The sequence below is a fragment of the Hippocampus bargibanti genome, linkage group LG16 (genome assembly GCF_051943395.1).
Source record: "Hippocampus bargibanti isolate YZ-2025 linkage group LG16, ASM5194339v1, whole genome shotgun sequence".
In the NCBI taxonomy this organism is placed as follows: domain Eukaryota; kingdom Metazoa; phylum Chordata; class Actinopteri; order Syngnathiformes; family Syngnathidae; genus Hippocampus; species Hippocampus bargibanti.
Window position 1 is genome coordinate 15,724,446 of NC_142749.1, and position 18,505 is coordinate 15,742,950.

At 42.6% G+C, this 18,505-nt stretch overlaps 2 protein-coding genes across 3 annotated transcripts in view; one reads left to right on the forward strand and one right to left on the reverse strand.

Moving 5' to 3' along the window:
• Positions 1 to 14,708, forward strand: part of fryb (FRY microtubule binding protein b) — a 44,634-nt gene extending 29,926 nt beyond the window's left edge. For both annotated transcript variants that reach the window (XM_089017624.1, XM_089017626.1), the window contains exons 50-64: positions 116 to 301; positions 385 to 549; positions 1,487 to 1,561; positions 1,655 to 1,828; positions 4,346 to 4,540; positions 5,417 to 5,557; positions 5,685 to 5,893; positions 6,535 to 6,739; positions 7,623 to 7,772; positions 7,852 to 7,950; positions 9,256 to 9,339; positions 10,615 to 10,632; positions 10,790 to 10,900; positions 11,323 to 11,561; positions 12,457 to 14,708. In XM_089017624.1, coding sequence (XP_088873750.1) covers positions 116 to 301; positions 385 to 549; positions 1,487 to 1,561; positions 1,655 to 1,828; positions 4,346 to 4,540; positions 5,417 to 5,557; positions 5,685 to 5,893; positions 6,535 to 6,739; positions 7,623 to 7,772; positions 7,852 to 7,950; positions 9,256 to 9,339; positions 10,615 to 10,632; positions 10,790 to 10,900; positions 11,323 to 11,561; positions 12,457 to 12,715 — 2,310 coding nt within the window. In that variant the 3' untranslated portion in view covers positions 12,716 to 14,708. The remainder of the gene's footprint in view (positions 1 to 115; positions 302 to 384; positions 550 to 1,486; positions 1,562 to 1,654; positions 1,829 to 4,345; positions 4,541 to 5,416; positions 5,558 to 5,684; positions 5,894 to 6,534; positions 6,740 to 7,622; positions 7,773 to 7,851; positions 7,951 to 9,255; positions 9,340 to 10,614; positions 10,633 to 10,789; positions 10,901 to 11,322; positions 11,562 to 12,456) is intronic.
• zar1l (zygote arrest 1-like) lies at positions 14,491 to 18,485 on the reverse strand. The gene is made up of 4 exons (XM_089017629.1): positions 17,917 to 18,485; positions 17,067 to 17,159; positions 16,841 to 16,915; positions 14,491 to 15,959 (listed from the first exon to the last, which is right to left on the reverse strand). Exons 1-4 carry the CDS (start codon positions 18,442 to 18,444, stop codon positions 15,816 to 15,818), a joined length of 840 nt encoding a protein of 279 aa, XP_088873755.1. The 5' UTR covers positions 18,445 to 18,485; the 3' UTR covers positions 14,491 to 15,815.
• Positions 18,486 to 18,505: the final 20 nt, after the last annotated feature.

The following is an 18,505-nucleotide window of genomic DNA, read 5'->3' on the forward strand; positions in this document are numbered from 1 at the left end:
GGGGTTTCACACATAAAAAAAAAATCATAAAAAATTACAAAATCATAAAAAAGAAGTAAAAAAGTAAAAACAAAACCAGTACAAGTTTGTATCTAAAAAGTGTCTTTCTCGACAGACTGTGCATTGGAAGGACGCCCTAAACATCCTGAAGCTTGTTGTGTCCCGCTCAGCCAGCCTTGTACACCCAGTGTACGGGCAGGCTCACGGCGACATCTCCAACCTGGAGGTCAGCCGAGTATGGGATGGCTCGGCGAAGGCGCTACCTGGGAAAACCCTGGACTTCACTTTTGATATTTCTGAGGTAAGACCGGAACTACTTTTGGGATATTATTGTGTAACCATGACGCCCCACCCCTGAATATTACACGCTTCTTTTCCTCGCAGACGCCGGTGATCGGACGGCGCTTTGACGCCTTACAGGGCTCTGCCGTCAGGGAGGGCAAAGCCAGAGCCATGGCTGTGACCCGTAGTACTTCCTCCACCTCATCAGGATCCAATTCCAATACCATCCTGGTTCCCGTCAGCTGGAGGCAACCGCAGTCTTCTCAGGTAGTGAAATGTGCAAATAGTGAAGTAAAAAAAAATCAATTACAAGTTAAACAGTAATTTTTTTCTCTCCCAGGAAAATAATTGTATTTATCGGCACAAAAGTAGGGATTTTTTTCAAGAATCACATAGAAATGTTCAAAGTAGTCAAGTAAAAAAGTCAATTCACTAATAATAATAATAATAAGTCTTAAAACTGAATATTATGCGGGTCCTGGAATTTGAGTAAATAATAATAATAATAATAATAATAATAATAATAATAATAATTAATAATAATGCCTTTCCAGCAGCTCATGTATTTTGTTTTTCTACTTTCATTCCTTTCATCACTTTGCTGCTGTGAAATGTAAATTTCTCCACTGCGAGACTAATAAAGGCAAATCCAATCCAATAATAATAATAATTATTATTATTATTATTATTATTATTATTATTATTTCCACTCAAATTCCAGGACCCGCATAATATTCAGTTTTAAGACTACATAAACATTCAACTTAGACTATCTTCTTTCATCAGAAAAAAAAAGAGTTAATTCCTAAGTTATATGGGTCGGGAGTTACCTGAGCTTGAAATGGGGGTGGCTCTACCAAAGGCAATACATACATATTGATGTATGTAGCGCTTTGACAATAGCTGAATCTGTAACAAAGCGCTAATATGGAAAAAAGGGAAATGCTGTCCCCTCGTGGGAGGGAAAACATTGCCAGAGGTCTGACCAGCGCTTTATCACACCGCCGCAAGAACACCCAAAACCCGAACAAATTCACGAATGGCGCTCCACGTCATGCTTTGCAACTCCCGAATAAATTCGGGAATGGCAGTGAATGAGTTAAATTAGTCACTTTTTCTATCGTTCTGTATTTGTTTATGCACCTTTTTCGAGTGCTTGACTGTGATGTTTTTTTTTTTTTTTTTGTTTCCATCCCTCCATTAGAAACGGACCAGAGAAAAGCTGGTTAATGTTCTTTCTCTGTGTGGTCAAGAAGTTGGACTAACAAAGAACCCGTCGGTAAGAACCTTCACGTGAAGTTCCTCTGAATGATCAGATGAGACCATTGACATTTCTGTGAACAAAATCTCCCCTTTTTCTTTTTGACACCAGGTGATCTTCTCATCCTGTGGCGACCTGGACATGATGATGGAAGTACGCGAAAGCGGCGTGTCGTCCGAGGAAGGCGGCACCCGGGAGGACACGCTGGATGACACTGCCAGCGAGCAGCAGTTCAGAGTTTTCAGAGATTTTGACTTCCTGGATGTGGAGCTGGAAGACGGAGAGGTAAGGCTTCCTCGTCGGCTTTGGTGCGTGTCAACTTCTGTCATTTTCTCATCAATTCAATCTATTTACTCATTTACTGCCAGACATATTCGAAAAATGTGTCCACTCCAGTGCCAGGGTTTTTGTCATTTTCACTCAAATTCCAGGACCCACACAATATTGAGTTTTAGGACTACATAAACATTCAATACAGCATGAGAAGCCTTAGACTCTCTTCTTTCATCAGAAAAAAAAGCGTTAATTCCTAAATTTTACGGGTCTGGAGTTATATGAGATTGAATTGAGGGCGGTTGTCCAAAATGCAATGCAATACATACAAATTGGTTTATATAGCTCTTTAACAACAGCTGAAGCTGTAACAAAGTGCTAACATGAAAAAAAAAATGGAAATATGCCGCCTTGTGGAACAGAAAAAAACATTGCCAGAAGCCATAACCTTCGCTTTATCGGCACCCAAACAAGAAAAAAACTAATTCGGGAATGGCGCTATATGTCATATTTTCAATTCACGAATAAATTCCTGAATGGCAGTGAATGAGTTTAATACAGTCTATTAAGAAAGTCAATATTTTTTTAACAACAACAAAAAATATAATCATACAAAAATGTCCAATATTCCAAGAGTAAATTGTTGACACGTAAAAAAATATTTTTTTAGTCGTCACATGATTTCAGTGTTGCCAATACAGTAAAGTCTCGTTATATCGATATTCAAGGGAGTCCGAAAAAATATCGATATAACCGGGACTATCGATATATTCGACCCTGTTTGCATGTAATTTTCTATGTGCGTGCATAGAAATAGTATCGATATAACCGGGACTATCGATATATCCGATATCGATATAACGAGACTTTACTGTATAATGATTTGTACATTCGATTATTCCTCATATTTTTATTTAGACACCCCCTTTTAACGTATTTTACAACATAAACACTGTGTTTTCCTGCATATCTTAGAGATGTTTGCGTATCTCTCTCTCTCTCTCCCCCCCCCCCTTCTAACTGAATGTCTCTTTTTCTCCTCCCCCTGTGCCTCCCAGGAGCTCCAGGTAAGTTTTTCTTGCATTCGGCGTCTGCATTAGCTTGTCATCTCATAGCTGTGGTGGTCTTTCTGCCTTTTTTTGCCAGTGTGGTTGTGGTTCAGAGGTGTGGGAACGTGTGTCATGTCAGTGTTATTCTGAAACTTATGAAACTTCTACTTGAACTACAATACAGTCGTTTCACAGGAGTGAATACACCCTGAATATATTTGTAAACATTAGATTCTATCTTTTGATGGGGCAATATGAGAGAAATGACTACAGCACAGGTGTCAAAGTCAAGGCCCGGGGGCCAAATCCGGCCCGCCACATCATTTTTTTCGGCCCATGAAAGCAAATCAAACTTGTGAAATTCCATGATGCTTGCTACAATCCTCACCAAAATGTCATATTTTTGGATGTAAACCACAATAACAGTCATTATTCGTGACTTCAGATTTGAAAACTACTTATTAATTAATATGTTGTATGCGCTCTAAATGTAATACAGTGAGACCTCAACTTACAAACTTAATTGGTTCCCAGACAGAGTGTGTAAGGCGAAAAGTGTGTATCTCAAAAAAACATTTCCCATAGGAAACCATTAAAATGGGAATAATCCGTTCCCGGGTTTCCATAAAATATACTTCTCAACTAAGTAAGCCTTAAAACTACACACAACATGCCTTATTCTATGTATAATAAATGTGCTATTGTATTGTAATGAAAGAAATACACTGCATTGTATCATAAAGTCACTTTATTTACATTTGTGATGGTCATTGATGGCTTGATGGAATGGCATTGGAGGTCAAAGGGAATTTCTGTTTGGAAAGAGAGGATCACTCCGCCAGCCGTGGTGGGTGTGTATTATGAAAATAGTGCTTATTATAAGGTTTAATTTTCAGAAATTTGACGTGTGTAAAACGAAAGGTTTGTAATATAAGGTGTTTGTAAGTTGAGGTCTTACTGTATGTGCAAGGGATTAAACATTCTAATGGCTTCCCCAAATTCATAATGGCCCTCGAGAGGAAATAACTACAATGTGGCCCACGGCAAAAAAATGACTTTGACACCCCTGGGCTACAGTGTAGTCAGTGTCAATCTACCATTCCCATCCAAGTAACTCTACATACATACTACTTTTTAGAATTTCAAAAGCATTGAAAATACAAATAAGTATACCCAAAAGTGAAACTGGCTAAATTGGGCCCAATTGTGTCCCATGTGACTCATTCGGGGGTTCCAAATCTTGCGACATGCTTACAATGTTCTCATTTGTGACTTGCTTCCACCTTCGTCAATGTTGTCGGCTGACGTTTGACCAAACCAGGCATCGTGAACACAAATCCGAAAAAAAAAAAAAAAAAACGCTTTTCATCCGGCGCACATTGACATAACACATTGAAAAAAATTCACCGCCATCACCGCTCTATATCCCCCCCCCCCCACTCCCTCTCCCTGCTGCTGTTTTTATATACGTTCCCTCCAGGGCGAGACAATGGACAACTTTAACTGGGGTGTGCGACGACGATCCCTGGACAGCACCGAACTAGGTGACCTCCTGGAAGAGAGTCAGCACTCAGGCAGTACGCCCAGTTTGGGACACGAAGACCCTCATGATTCGGAGGAGTCCTCTGAGGAAGAGGAGTCGTCCACCAGCCAGAGCCTGTCACATTCCCAACTGGTGTGTATGGACTCATTACCATAATCTCAAACATTTAAAGTACAACCGACATCACTTTTTTGTTTTTTAACTGACATCAGAAAAACGTTTTATAGCATCTAAAATACCCAAAACACGCAGTATGATATTTTTATTCAAATGCAAAACACCAATAAAAATGACTTCAAGTGTCCAAAATCTGCAAAAAAAATTGAGCTGCGAATTGGGCATTTTCAGAAAGTCCCGCCCCCAGTTCGTGACGTCACGCCAAGACGTCTTGCATTTCTGGAGAATCAAAACAATGGCTTCAGATTCGGATAATATGCTTTCTTGTTACACCTCCAGTTATGAATATGATTCAAATAGTTCTGAAGAGGAAAGCATACATGTTTGCAATCGATTAAAGAAAGTATTCCATGCCATTTTGAGGCACCATTGGGGAGAAACGGATGACCAAAAAAGAGGCACAAAATGGCGACCTCCTGTGGCCACCTCCGTTACCACAGGCTGATAAATTCCTTATATGGAGTTGGACACCCTCTTCTGGCGGCTTTTGGGTGCAACACAAGGTTTTCAGACCAAACAATTCAGCAAAATACATTGACGTGATGGAAGGACTGCTACAATGTGTCTTTTTTTTCGGTGTGGGGTGTTCCTTTAGTGACGTCACGTACGGACTGAATATTCAGCAGAGTTAATTAAGTAATGAATTAAGTAATTAATTAATCAACCAAATCTGCTGGGTGCTGCAATGTTACAAGATTATTATTATTATGATTATTATTATTATTATTATTTTTCATCATCTACCACTAACTGACCCATTTTAAATGTTTTTTCAATCTAAAACCAACTGCCTTCATTTGACTAATACCCGTCCGGTGTTTTCCCTTCCAGACAAATCCATCCCCATCGGATGATACCAACCACACGGATTCTCTCTCCACGTCTTATGACACGTCTGCTGACCCGCAGTCCTTTGGTGCCACCACCCCGGGCCAGGGGGCGCTGTTGCGTGACCACCTCAGCGGCCTACACGTAAGAATCCGCGCAAACGCATTAATTTTATTTATTTTTATTTTTTTAACATGGCCTGAGAACTACCGTCACAGCGTAACTTAAGTTTCTTTGTATACACTAATGGTGCGTTTGTCGTGATGGGCAGGCGAGGGGTTGTGGCGACGACGAGGACACTCAAGGTCAGGACGATGACTTGTCTCTAAGCACCAATGAGCTTGCAGCTGGCTCGGACTGCGGCGAGAGTTTCACCCTGGAGCTGCCGGGCCCTGCGCAAATCCGAACGCCACATCTGGCACGTCGGCATGACTATGGCCAACCTCCGTTGGACTTTCTCGATCCTAACAGTCTACCCAGGTGAGGATGAGGTTTCAAGATTAACGCATTCATTGCCAGACATGTGCAAAAATGTGTCCACTCCAGTGCCAGGGTTTTTGTCATTGTCACTCAAATTCCAGGACCCACATAATTATTGAGTTTTAGGACTACATAAACATTCAATTCTGCGTAAGAAACTTAGACTTTCTTCTTTCATCAGAAAAAAAAAGAGTTAATTCCTAAGTTTTACAGGTTTGGAGTTATATGACCTTGAAATGAGGGTATCTGTCCAAAATACAATGCAATATATACATGTATTGGTTTATATAGCGCTTTAGCAACAGCTGAAGCTGTTACAAAGTGCTAACATGAAAAAAAAGGAAATATGCCCCCTTGTGGAACAGAAAAAAACATTGCCAGAGGCCATGGCCATCGCTTTATCGGCGCCCAAGCATGAAAAAAACAAAACCTGACAAAATTCACTCGACGTCATATGTTAAATTCTTGAGTAAATTTGTGAATGGCAGTGAATGAGTTAAACTACATTTGTTGACATTCTTTAGTTTGCTGTGTTTTGTTAGCGTTTAAATTCATTTGATGCCTTTTATAAAAAAAAATCTGGGAACAAAAAAAAAATATATGTATAACACAAGTAGTATTAAATCTCACCACGGCAACAGATTACGTGACGATGTGGATGACCTGGAGGACTTGGGTTTCCCTCCACCGCCATCTCCGTTTTTCTCCGCCATCTTGGCCGCGTTCCAACCGGCGGTGTGCGACGATGCCGAGGAGGCATGGCGTTGTCACGTCAACCAATTGGTGACCGACTCGGACGGCTCGTGCGCCGTCTACACCTTCCAGGTCTTCTCGTCACTCTTCAGGGTGAGGCTTCTGGAATGTTCCTCAGGATTTTCCTGAGGCTCAAATTTGGTACTACAGTGATACCTTGGCTTACGAACTTAATTGGTTCCCAGACATAGTGTGTAAGGTGAAAAGTGTGTATCCCAAAAAATAATTTCCCATAGGAAACCATTAAAATGAGAATAATCCATTCCCATGTCCCCATAAAACACACTTTTTCTACTTTCTAATTTTCTAAGCCTTAAAACTACACATAATACACCTTATTTTATGTATAATACATGTGTATAATAAATTTTAACCTTGCAGTCTACACTCTGCCTTTGAACTATCAAAGTTGAAACCAAATTTCACAGTTTTTTATTCATTTTGTCACTCTCTCTCTGTCCTCTGCCTCTCTTTAATGTTTAAACCACCTCCCCTCACTGCTGCGTTCTTGACCAATCACGTAGCTTGAACCAAAGACTGGGGGCAGGGAATAGAGGACAAAAAAAAATATCGGCAGCCATTTTCTTTTTGGGAGAATGGCTTCAATCTCTCTCTGTCTGTCTGTTAAGCCCACCCCCTCACTGCTGCGTTTTTGACCAATCACGTGGCTTTAACCGACGACTGGGGGCGGGGAATAGAGCACCAAAACAAGCCGGCTGCCATTTTCTTTGAGGAGAACGGGCTCGTTCGCGAAAGACACATTACTCATTGTGGCAGCTCCGTGTGTATCCCGAAAAATAGTTCGTATGCCAAGGTAAAATGTTCATAAATTTAACGTTCGTAAAGCGAAAAGTTCGTCAGCCAAGGGATTTGTAAACCGAGGTATCACTGTATTCGAGAAAAAAAATATATGTATATATATCTTCCGCCATTTGCTTTGTCGCCATTTGAGTTTCACCTCACCTCTTGTTTTCAGAACCTTCAAGGAAAATTCTGCACCTTGACCACCGATGCGGCCTCCTATCTAGGCGAGGGCTTGAGGGGGATTGGTTCAAAGTTCCTCAAGTCCTCCCAAATGTTGACCACCTGCTCCGACTGCCCAACCATATACATCGATGCCGACACCGTGAGTTCAATGCGAGCGAGTGACCCAATCGGCTCCGGTAGTGGACTTTGGCTTTACCTCTGCATTTTTTTTTTTTTAGATCATGTCTTACGGTCTTCTGGAGAAAATGAAATTCAGTGCTTTGGAGCTACAGGAATACCTAGACACCTATAACACAAGAGAGGATGCGGCTGTCACGGTAAACATCGCAAGGAACTTTAGGGAGTAGCATTGTGTTTGGCCTTTGGGAACTTCTGTTGAAATGTCCTAAGGGTCCCCCAAAAAATGATCTCATACCTATGATGAATGTTGTGGCCAAAAATTGCCGGAAAAAAAATTAAATGAACAAATTAAATACAGGAAAATCGCTCTATGCTCTAAAAACGAAAATGTACCATGTTTTCCGGAACCAAAAAGCCTACAATTTTTTTCAAAAATTCCTGATTTATTTATCTCGCTATCCAGCTCTTTAGCTAGTTATCTCGCTAGCTAGCTATTTGGTATCTATTTGCAATCCAGCTCCCTGGCCGGCTATCTAGCTAGCTATCTATTGGCTATAATATCTATCTAGCTGGCTGTCTAGCTATCTAGCTAGCTAGTTATTAGCTATCTATTAGCTAGCTAGCTATCTTTCTATCTATTTGAGTTACTTCCGGGTTGAGTGAACGCTGGCACGTATGGCTGCCGCTGCTCACCCACAGAAGAATCCTGTGACTGTAAAGTGACCTTAAGAGTTTTGAAAGGCGCTTAGAAATCAAATGTATTATTATTATTATTATTATTATTATTATTATTATAGATCCAGAAACTCCTTAAGCAGGTACAGATCCTAACTAATTTCAAACCTTTAATAGTAATAATAATAATAATAATAACAATAATAATACATTTGCTTTCTAAGCGTCTTTCAAAACTCTCAAGGTCACTTTACAGTAACAGGATCAGTTTTTCTGTGGGTGAGCAGCGGCAGCCACACGCGCCAGCGTTCACTCAACTCGCAAGTAACTCAAATAGATCGAAAGCTAGCTAGCTAGCTAATACATAGCTAATACAGTAGATAGCTAACTACAGCTAATTTTGTAGATAGCGAGCTGAATAGCCAGCGAGCTAGATAGATAGCAAATAGATAGCAAGCTAGATAGCCAGCTAGATAGCTAATAGACAGCTTAATAGCTAGCCAGTAGAAGAAGTCTTATTTAGGTCAAGCAACATCTCATGAAACATATCTAGCGTATAGTGTAAATATGAGACGATAGAGGAAGATCCTGGGAACTATGACCAGAAAGTACCAAGAACTCCAAAAGTACCAAGAACTCCCCAAAACTCAAAATTGCTGCTGTGGACTGCAAAGTTCCCCATTGTGGGTGGGACTATGAAAGGCTTTCTGATTCTGCTTTTGATTCCCTGAACTGCAAGTATAGAGAATGAAAAGTGTTAAGTCAAAAGAAGGTTGGTTAAATGTTCTGTAAATATTCAAATCCCGGTGGTTTACTTTGTCCTTCAGTGGCTGCGCAGCTGTAAAGACACATTTCCCAGGTGCCCCGGTGAAAACGTGGTCACCTACCAGCCCGGAGACTCCGAGGAGAAAGTAGGGAACCCATACTTGTTTACTTTCTGTTCCTGTTTCCTGTTGGCTTCATTCGGTGACTTTATAAGACATATTGTGCATTTTATTTGTCATCATTAAAGACCTCTCAGGTGTATCTGTTCAGCAAATGATCAATAATTAATTATAAACCTATTTTTGTTGTTGTTATCACATGGAATTTGTAATCATTAAATTAGAAATGTCGTGATGTGATTCATGACATATAAATTCAAATAATCCCTTCCAAATATTATTATTATTATTATTATTATTATTAGGCGGAAGCTAATGCTAATCAGCGCTAACACTGCAGGGATGAACTCGTACAAATAAACCTGACTGTGATGTCACTGTAAAAAAAAATGCATAATATGTCTTTTATTAACTCATTCACTGCCATTCACATTTTTGAAAATTGAAATTTAATTGAAAATATGACATAGAGCGCCATTGCCGAATTTGTTCGGGTTTTGTTTTTTTCATTCTTGGGTGTTGATAAAGCGCTTGCCATGGCCTCTCGCAATGTTTTTTTTTCCTTTCCACAAGGGGGCAGCATTTCCTTTTTTTCATTTTAACGCTTTGTTCCAGCTTCAGTTAAAGCGCTATATAAACCAATATGTATGTATTGCATTGTATTTTGGACAGGCGCCCACATTTCAAGCTCATATAACTCTAGACCAATATAATTCTATTCTATTCTATTGAATATTTATGTAGTCCTAAAACTCAATATTAGGAAGGAATGGCGTCTTTAAAATTAACTCATTCGCTGCCATTCCTGAATTTGTTCTTTTTTTTATTTTGCCGATAAAGCGCTGATCAGACCTCTGGCAATGTTTTTCCCTTCCCGAGGGGGCAGCATTTACCTTTTGTCCATGTTAGTGCTTTGTTACAGCTTCAGCTGTTGTTAAAGCGCTATATAAATCAATATATATGTCTTGTATTTTGTATAGCCTCCCCCATTTCAAGCTCAGATAACTTCAGACCCATATAACTTAGGAATTAACTCTTTTATTCTGATAAAAGAAGAGAGTCTAGGGTTTCTTACGCTGAATTGAATGTTTATGTCATCCTAAAACTCAAAATTCTGTGTGTCCTGGAATTTGAGTGACAATGACAAAAACCCTGGCACTCGAGTGGACACAATTTTGCACATGGCTGGCAGTGAAGGAGTTAAGAGCTCAACAACAAAGTTGGCACAGTACACGCTAGTCGTTTATATTGGCATGTCTGACTGATGCTATTTTCTTCCTCTAACACGCCCTCACGCTCTAGCAAATGGAATCTCTGGCCGTAAGTTCTTCTCTTCGCTCCCTCCTAATCAAAATGCTAATTAATTCTGCACGCACGCACGTCGCAATCCCGTCTTGATGCCGCCGCTGCCAATGTCGTCGTGGCCGTGGTGTCCGTCAAGCCCACGAACTGATGTTCTTTCTCCATTTTTTTACAGCAACTGGAGCTGTGCCAGAGGCTTTACAAGCTGCACTTTCAGCTCCTGCTGCTCTTCCAGTCCTACTGCTCGCTTATCGGTCAGGTTCACGCCATCAGCTCCGTACCCGAGGTGAGCATTTCCACGACTAGAAACTCGAACAGCTATTTTTTAGGACATCTAGAGGAAGTGAACATCAATCATGTTCCTATGTCAGTTTCCAAAAACTATAAATATTACTTTAAATAAGCCGCAGCTGTTGTTAAAGCGCTGTATAAATCAATATGTATTGTATTGTATTGTATTGTATTGTATTGTATTAAATTAACTCAGCCGCTGCCATTGCAGAATAAAAGCGTGACTTGAGTGCCTTTCCCGAATTTGTTCAGGGTTTTGGTTTTTCATGCGGAGGGTACCTTATAAAGCGCTGGTCAGACCTCTGGCAATATGTTTTCCTTTCCACGAAGGGGCAGGATTTGAACACATATTTGCACATCGTCTGGCAGTGAATGAGTTAAAAAAAATATATCATGTTTCCACCGTTGTTCTTTTAGCTGCTGAATATGTCTCGGGAGCTGAGCGACCTTCGCGGCAGCCTGCAAGCGGCGGAGGCGGCGGTGGCCAGGGATCTGGAGCATGAACACTCGGCCCACTCGGTCCACCCGCTCGCCTCCCACATGGCCGCCATGGTGGTACCGAGCTTCCCATCGTCGGAGGCGGCAGTCCAGGCCATACTGGACTGTCTCAAGAACCACGAGTTCACCAAAGCCGTCCGCTATATTCAAGAGTGCAGGTACAGTGATAGCTCGGTTTACGAATCCCTTGGCTTACAAACTTTTCGGTTTACGAACGTTAAATTGATGAAAATGTTACCTTGGCACACAAACTATTTTTCGGGATACACACAAAGCTGCCACAATGAGTGATGTGTCGTTCGCGAACGAGCCCGTTCTCCTAACAACAAAATGGCAGCCGACTGTTTTTGTCCTCTATTACCCGCCCCCAGTCTTCGGTTAAAGCCACGTGATTGGTCAAGAACGCAGCAGTGAGGGGTGGGGCTTACAGACAGAGAGAGAGTGAGAAAATGGATAGCAAACAGTAACATTTGGACTCGTTTCAACTATGGTAGTTCAAAGGCAGAGTGTAGACTGCAAGGTTAAGACAAGCCACCTGTACACTTGATGCAAAAAGCTATCAACCCAGCTAAACATGACACAAGTGAAGAGGAACAAGGTAAAATTATTGCGGAGAAAGCACCTACAAGGGATCATTCCTCAAGATGGTGAAAGAAGAAAGCTACGTTCCTCATCAAGTGTTTAATGCCACTCCATTCCATCAAGCCATCAACGACCATCACAAAGGTAAATAAAACGACTTTATTATTATATAGTACAGTTTATTTCTTTAATTATAATACCATAAAAAATTATTATATATAAAATAATATATATTTTGAGTAGGCTTAGAAAATTAGAAAGTAGAAAATTATGTTTTATGGGGACCTGGAAACGGATTATTCTCATTTTAATGGTTTCCTATGGGAAATTATTTTTTGGGATACACACTTTTCGCCTTACACACTCTGTCTGGTAACCAATTAAGTTCGTAAGCCAAGGTATCACTGTATAGGAAAAATGTAATGGAGGACACTGTACAAAAACAACATCCGAAATCTGAATTCATTCCAGGCGTCGATGGCCTCACGCCGTGTTTGGCGGCGGCTCGGAGAAGGAGGTCCAGACTCTTCTCAACGTGTACTTCCGCCACCAGACTTTAGGCCAGACGGGTACCATCGCCCTAGTGGGCTCCCGTCAAGACCTGAGCTTGATCTGCTCCAAACTACTGGAGCTGAACGGCGAGATTCGCGACATGATCCGCCGCGCTCAGGGCTACCGGGTGGTCACCTCTTACCTCCCCGACTCCAGCGCCTCCGGGACCAGCCTCTGACAGTAGCACCCCGGGAGGACCCCGAGGCGGCGTACCGAGGAGCCGCCTCCAGTATGCCTCCGAACGACAACTACCTTCCCCAACCGATTCTTGACTCGCCTCCCCTTGTTCATTTCTCTGGGCGACATTTGGATTCCTTTGGACGACGTCCACCACCGGTTACCCACGGCAACAAACGGGACGTCCTCCCAACTGTAGCCGCGCAACCACATCCGCTAACTTACTACAACGTCCCGTCCGATGTCCCTCGCCGCCAGCACCTCCCCCGACCGCCTCCCCCATACTCATACCGTGTCATCACTCGCCCTCCCATCCCAGCGTCTCGGACTCCCACTTCACCGCTCCCTGAGGGTTCGGGTGAGGAATCCTCATGGGGTTGTTGCTGCTCCCTAGTGACCTTTGACACACCGTTATCTCGCTATCTGGGCAAAGTGGGGCATAACGCCCTCCCCCTCCTGAAAACTGGGGGATTCTTGAACGCCAAACCTTCAGACGTCCAAACCTGAATTCCCCTACAGCTTAATGTTGTACTAGTCAGCCAAAAGTGGAACTAATAGACGAAAAAAAAACATCTCCCGTATTTTCCGGCGTATAAGGCGCACTCCCAAATATAATACAGGTAACATCTGACTTACGACCAGCTCGACTTACGACCACCCGTACTTACGACCGCAACCTCCAGACCCTATTTTTAACATTTTAATTCTACGCCTGGCACCGCAACGGAAACGCGTCTGACAATTTTGGCTAGCCAGCCAGCATCACACTCTCGCCACAGCAATCGTGCACTTTCTGTACCCTCTTTGTGACATGAAGCAGTTCTAGATGAAAGAGAGGTTCAAAGTTTCCTTTTCAGCAGTGGATCAGGGACGTCATGGTAGAATGTGCACGTCTACAACAAGCTAAATGTTGAAAGCAAACACGTAGCTGTAGCAGCCGTTGACATCTCCTGTCGCACATAAATCCGCTTCAATTCCAAGCCGCGACAGTTCCACATCCACATAATATATACTGTATAAGCCTGTATAAGGTGCAGGGTTATCATTTGAAGAAAATCAAGGCTTTTAGGTGCGCCTTATCTACCTGAAAATACGCTGAATTTCTTACCAGCGTGGACAAATAGCGTACTAGTACATGGACCTAAAACCGGATCTCGAAGGAATCTAATCAATTCACAAATAACTCCCACCCGATCACGCCTTCGTCACCCATATATCCCCGTTTCTTCTTCTACACCATGACCTCCAAGGGCAATCTAGGATACGTCCCGGATTGTCCCATATTGCACTAAACGGACCTACAAAGGAGGAAGTGTTACGAACTATTACGAGACGCCAAATGCTGGAATAACTTGAACCGAGATGACTGAAACATCAAAGACACGTCAGCTATCCTTCTTCGCCGCCGCCGCTAACGGCGCCTCCGTGACCCTGTAGCACCTTGGCACTGTCACCCCACCCACTTCCCGCCCCCAAGTCCGTATTTCGCCTGGATGTTAAAACCGTAGCAATTTGTGTGTTTGTATATAGAAAATAATAAGTGTGCGAGTATATGAGAGAGTAGGTAAGTATGCGAGTGCGTGCTGACATTCAGCACTGACAAAAAGTAGGCGACTATTAATCACTTCCCGCCCACCCCCTCCATCAGTCATGTGACCTGCATGCGTACTATAGGGAGTGTCTGAAATATTTATTATGATCAATCTGAAAGATGCTAACATTCGTCTGCGCTACTGAAGGAGCTCAAAGCTCACAAATGGGGCTGGAGGGGTATGTTTTCTTGGTGTGTGTGTGTGTGTGTGTGAGTGAAGGTGCGTGCATGCCGAAGAATGAGAAATTGCACATTTTTAATAGAAAAGGGGGAAAAAAAGCTTTTTAGATTGTAACTGTAGTTGTTTTTGTGCAACTTGTAAATACTTTTACAGCCTTTCACGTGACGTCCTTTTCAGTTCTGTCCATTTTGGTGTTTAAAGTAAAAGTGGAAACAAACATGACATTTTCGATAACGCCTTATTCGAATTGCGAGCTGGGGACAGAAAGTCTCCGAAAAGGCTTTAGAAACACCTACAATTGACGTCCCTGATCCACTGCTGAAAATGATGCTTTGATCTCTCCTCTTTCATCTAGAACTGCTTCATGTCACAAAGACGGTACAGAAAGTGCTGAAGAATGAATGACTGTGTCTTTGTGTTGTCATATTTGTTATTTAGTTTTTTTTTACTTCGTTACTTCCGGGTTGAGTGAACGCTGGCACATGTTGCTGCCGCTGCTCACCCGCGGAAAAAAATATCCTGTGACTGTAAAGTGTCCTTGAGTTTTGAAAGGTGCTTATAAATGAAATGTATTATTATAAAATGGATTGGATTAGCATTTATTAGTATCACGGTAGAGAAATTTACATTTCACAGCAGCAAAGTTATGGCAGGAAAGGAAAGGAAGAAGTAGAAAAACAATACAGGGGCTGCTGGAAAGGCAAGTACTCTCGCCACGCCATCTTGAAGTCAAAAGAACAAAAAATATATGACAAAGACAGTCATTCAATCTTAAGCACTTTCTGCACGCTCTTTGTTGTATAAAGTAGTTCAAGATGAAAGATCAAATCATTCTTTTCATCAGTGGATCAGGGACGTGGTGGTGGAATGTGCACATCTGCTACAAGCTAAATGTTGAAAGCAAACACGAAGCTGTAGCATCCATTGCCGAAATAGATTGTCCCAGGTAAATCCGCTTCAATTCCAAGCCGCGACATTTCCACATACGCATCGGCGCGATGACAGTCAAATGGCACAGACATTCCTCCCGATCAAAAACAGTGCTGGCATATTCGTGTTGCTGTAAAGGTGCAAGTCGTGGCCAAAAATGCAGAATGATCCGTTCCACATGACCCACAACGACACAAAGTGGCAAACGATATCACAAAAACAAAAAAAAAAAATGCTGAACGACACGTCTTCTGATGGGTCATCAAAACATATCCAGGGTCAAATTGACCCAATAAGTAAGACGGGAGTCCACACTTGAGATGCACTTCATTTATTCTATAGAAAAAAACATATCTGGGGAGGGAGGCATGGAGTGCTAATGACATGATGATTACAGCATCAGACAATATATTTGAAGCTATAGGTGGCGTCGCAGGAGAGCTTCATGCCTCGGCATCGGCAACACAGATCCTGGCGGTGAGGCCTGGTCATGTTGATGTGCCTCTGCTTCTTATCGCAGCTGCAGCACGTCTCGGAGCAGCCCTGAAACGCGACAATGGAGAAGATGTGTCATCTGAGATTTCTTCTGCTTTCAACTGTCAATCAAAAAAGTCAAATTAACTCATTCTCTGCCATTCCTGAGTGAGTATCTGACTATTTGCTATTTATTAGCGGGCTAGCTAGCTATCTAGGTAGCTAGCTGGCTGGCTGGCTTTCTATTAACTATTAAGCTAGCTTTCTAGCTAGCTAGCTATTAACTATCTATTAGCTAGCTAGCTAGCTAGCTTTCTATCTGTTTGACTTACTCCCGGGTAGAGTGAGCGCTGTCGTGTGTGGCTGCCGCTGCTCACCCACAGAAAACCTTATCCTGAGACTGTAAAGTAACCTTGAGAGTTTTGAAAGGCGCTTATAAATTAAATTTATTATTATTATTCCTGAATGTATTAGGGAATCGGTGTGACAAAAGTGTGACATGGAGCGGCGATCCCGAATTTGTTTTGGGTTTTCTTGTGGGAGGTGCGATAAAGCACTGATCAGACCTCAGGCAATGTTTTTCCCTTCCGCAAGGGGGCAAAAATTTCACTTTTGTCCATGTTAATGCTTTGTTACAGTGTTAGCTGTTGTTAAAGCGCTATATAAATCAATATGTATTGTATTTTGTACAGCCGCCCCCATTTCAAGCTCAGATAACTCCTGACCCATATAACTTAGCAATTAACTTTTTTTTCTAATGAAAGAAGAGAAGATAATGTTTCTAATGCTTTATTGAATATTTATGTAGTCCTAAAACTCAATATTCTGTGGGTCCAGGAATTTAAATGACTATGACAAAAACCCTGGCACTGGAGTGGACACATTTTTTTACACATCCTTCTGGCAGTAAATGAGTTCAACTATATATTTTGAAATGCAGCTCTTCCTACCTTGCAAATGATGGACTCCACTTTGTAAGGGTTGAAACCCACCTGACACTTCCGGCAGAGCTGCTTGTAGTAGACCTACGGCGATATTGTCACAATAAAAATATTTTCACGAGATAATTAATCAATCATATTCAATTTTGAGCCCAATATGGGTTGCCAGTCAAATGTGTTTTTTTATTATGTCACTTGCATTTGTACATGTGTGTGTGTAGACTTTTTAACTAACCTTGTTGGTTCCAGAGATGCACCACACGTAAGCACTCTCCCACCGGATGTTACACTTTTTGCAGTGAAAGAAGCCGTACCTCTGCTCCAGGAACTACATAACACAGAGACACATGCATCATTGATAGCTTTTTGCATCAAGTGTACAGATGGCTTGTGCGGGTTGTTTGTGGAGCCTGATTGATGGGATATTTTAACCTTGCAGTCTACACTCTGCCTTTCAACTATCAAAGTTGAAACTCTCACTGTCGTCTGCCTGTCTCTTTCATGTTTAAACCACCCCCCCCCCCTCACTGCTGCATTCTTGACCAATCACGTGGCTTTAACCGAAGACTGGGGGCGGGGAATAGAGGGCAAAAACAGTCGGCTGCCATTTTGTTGTTAGAAGAACGGGCTTGTTCGCGAACGACACATCACTCATTAAGGCAGCGCCGTGTACGAAAAGTACGTATGCCAAGGTAAAGTTTGTATCCCTAGGTAAAATTTTCATAAATGTAACATTCGTAAACCGAAAAGTTCGTAAGCCAATGGGTTTGTAAATAGATAGTACAGTAAAGTCTCGTTATATCGATATCGGATATATCGATACTATTTCTATGCACGCACGGAGAAAATTACGTGCAAACAGGGTCGGATATATCGATAGTCCCGGTTATATCGATATTTTTTCGGACTCCCTTGAATATCGATATAACGAGACTTTACTGTATTTTATTTTATTTTATATTAGAACACAATGAATAAATCAAACTGACCCAACCGGTATGACACTTGTTTTGATGCCTTTTTTGTTTTAATTTGTTTATTTTAGATAAAATGTCTTCATGGGCGAAAATGTAATAAAAGCCCACCTGTAAATTGGATCCCCTGCTTGGACGACTACCGGGGGACTTGTTGACATCATCCAAATGGGTGCTCCCGTCCTCCTCCCCCTCTTCGGGCTCTCCCTCGTCTCGAGTCACCGAAAAATGGCGCTCGAACACCGGCGAGTAGATGGACACCGGCCGGGTGAAGAACCGCTGGCTCACCAAAGGCGTACGGGGCGCCTGACCGCATCCGTCCTCCTCATTCTCGCCCTCCCCAGCGGGCTGCGGGTGATCGACTTCCCCCTGGCCGAGCAGCGTCTTTGGCCCCAAGGAGCATTGCACCGTTTTGTCCACTTTGGCGTTCACCTGCACGCCGCACTCCCGGGTTCGGGCGGCGGGGGGCGGCCCCGCTTGAGCCAGGATGGCCTTGCAAAGCTCCAGGTAGTTGAGGCCGTGCGGTGTGACGAAGCGCGTCTCCCGTTTAGCCCAGCAAAAGCCCCCCGGGGCTGGGCCTGCAGCGGGGGTGCACACCACGCTGTAGGGCGGAGGGAAGGTGGACGGAAAGCCCTCCATCCTGGAGCCAGAGACTGAAACCGGCGCCACGCGTGGACTCTCGCGTTTTTACCACGTGATT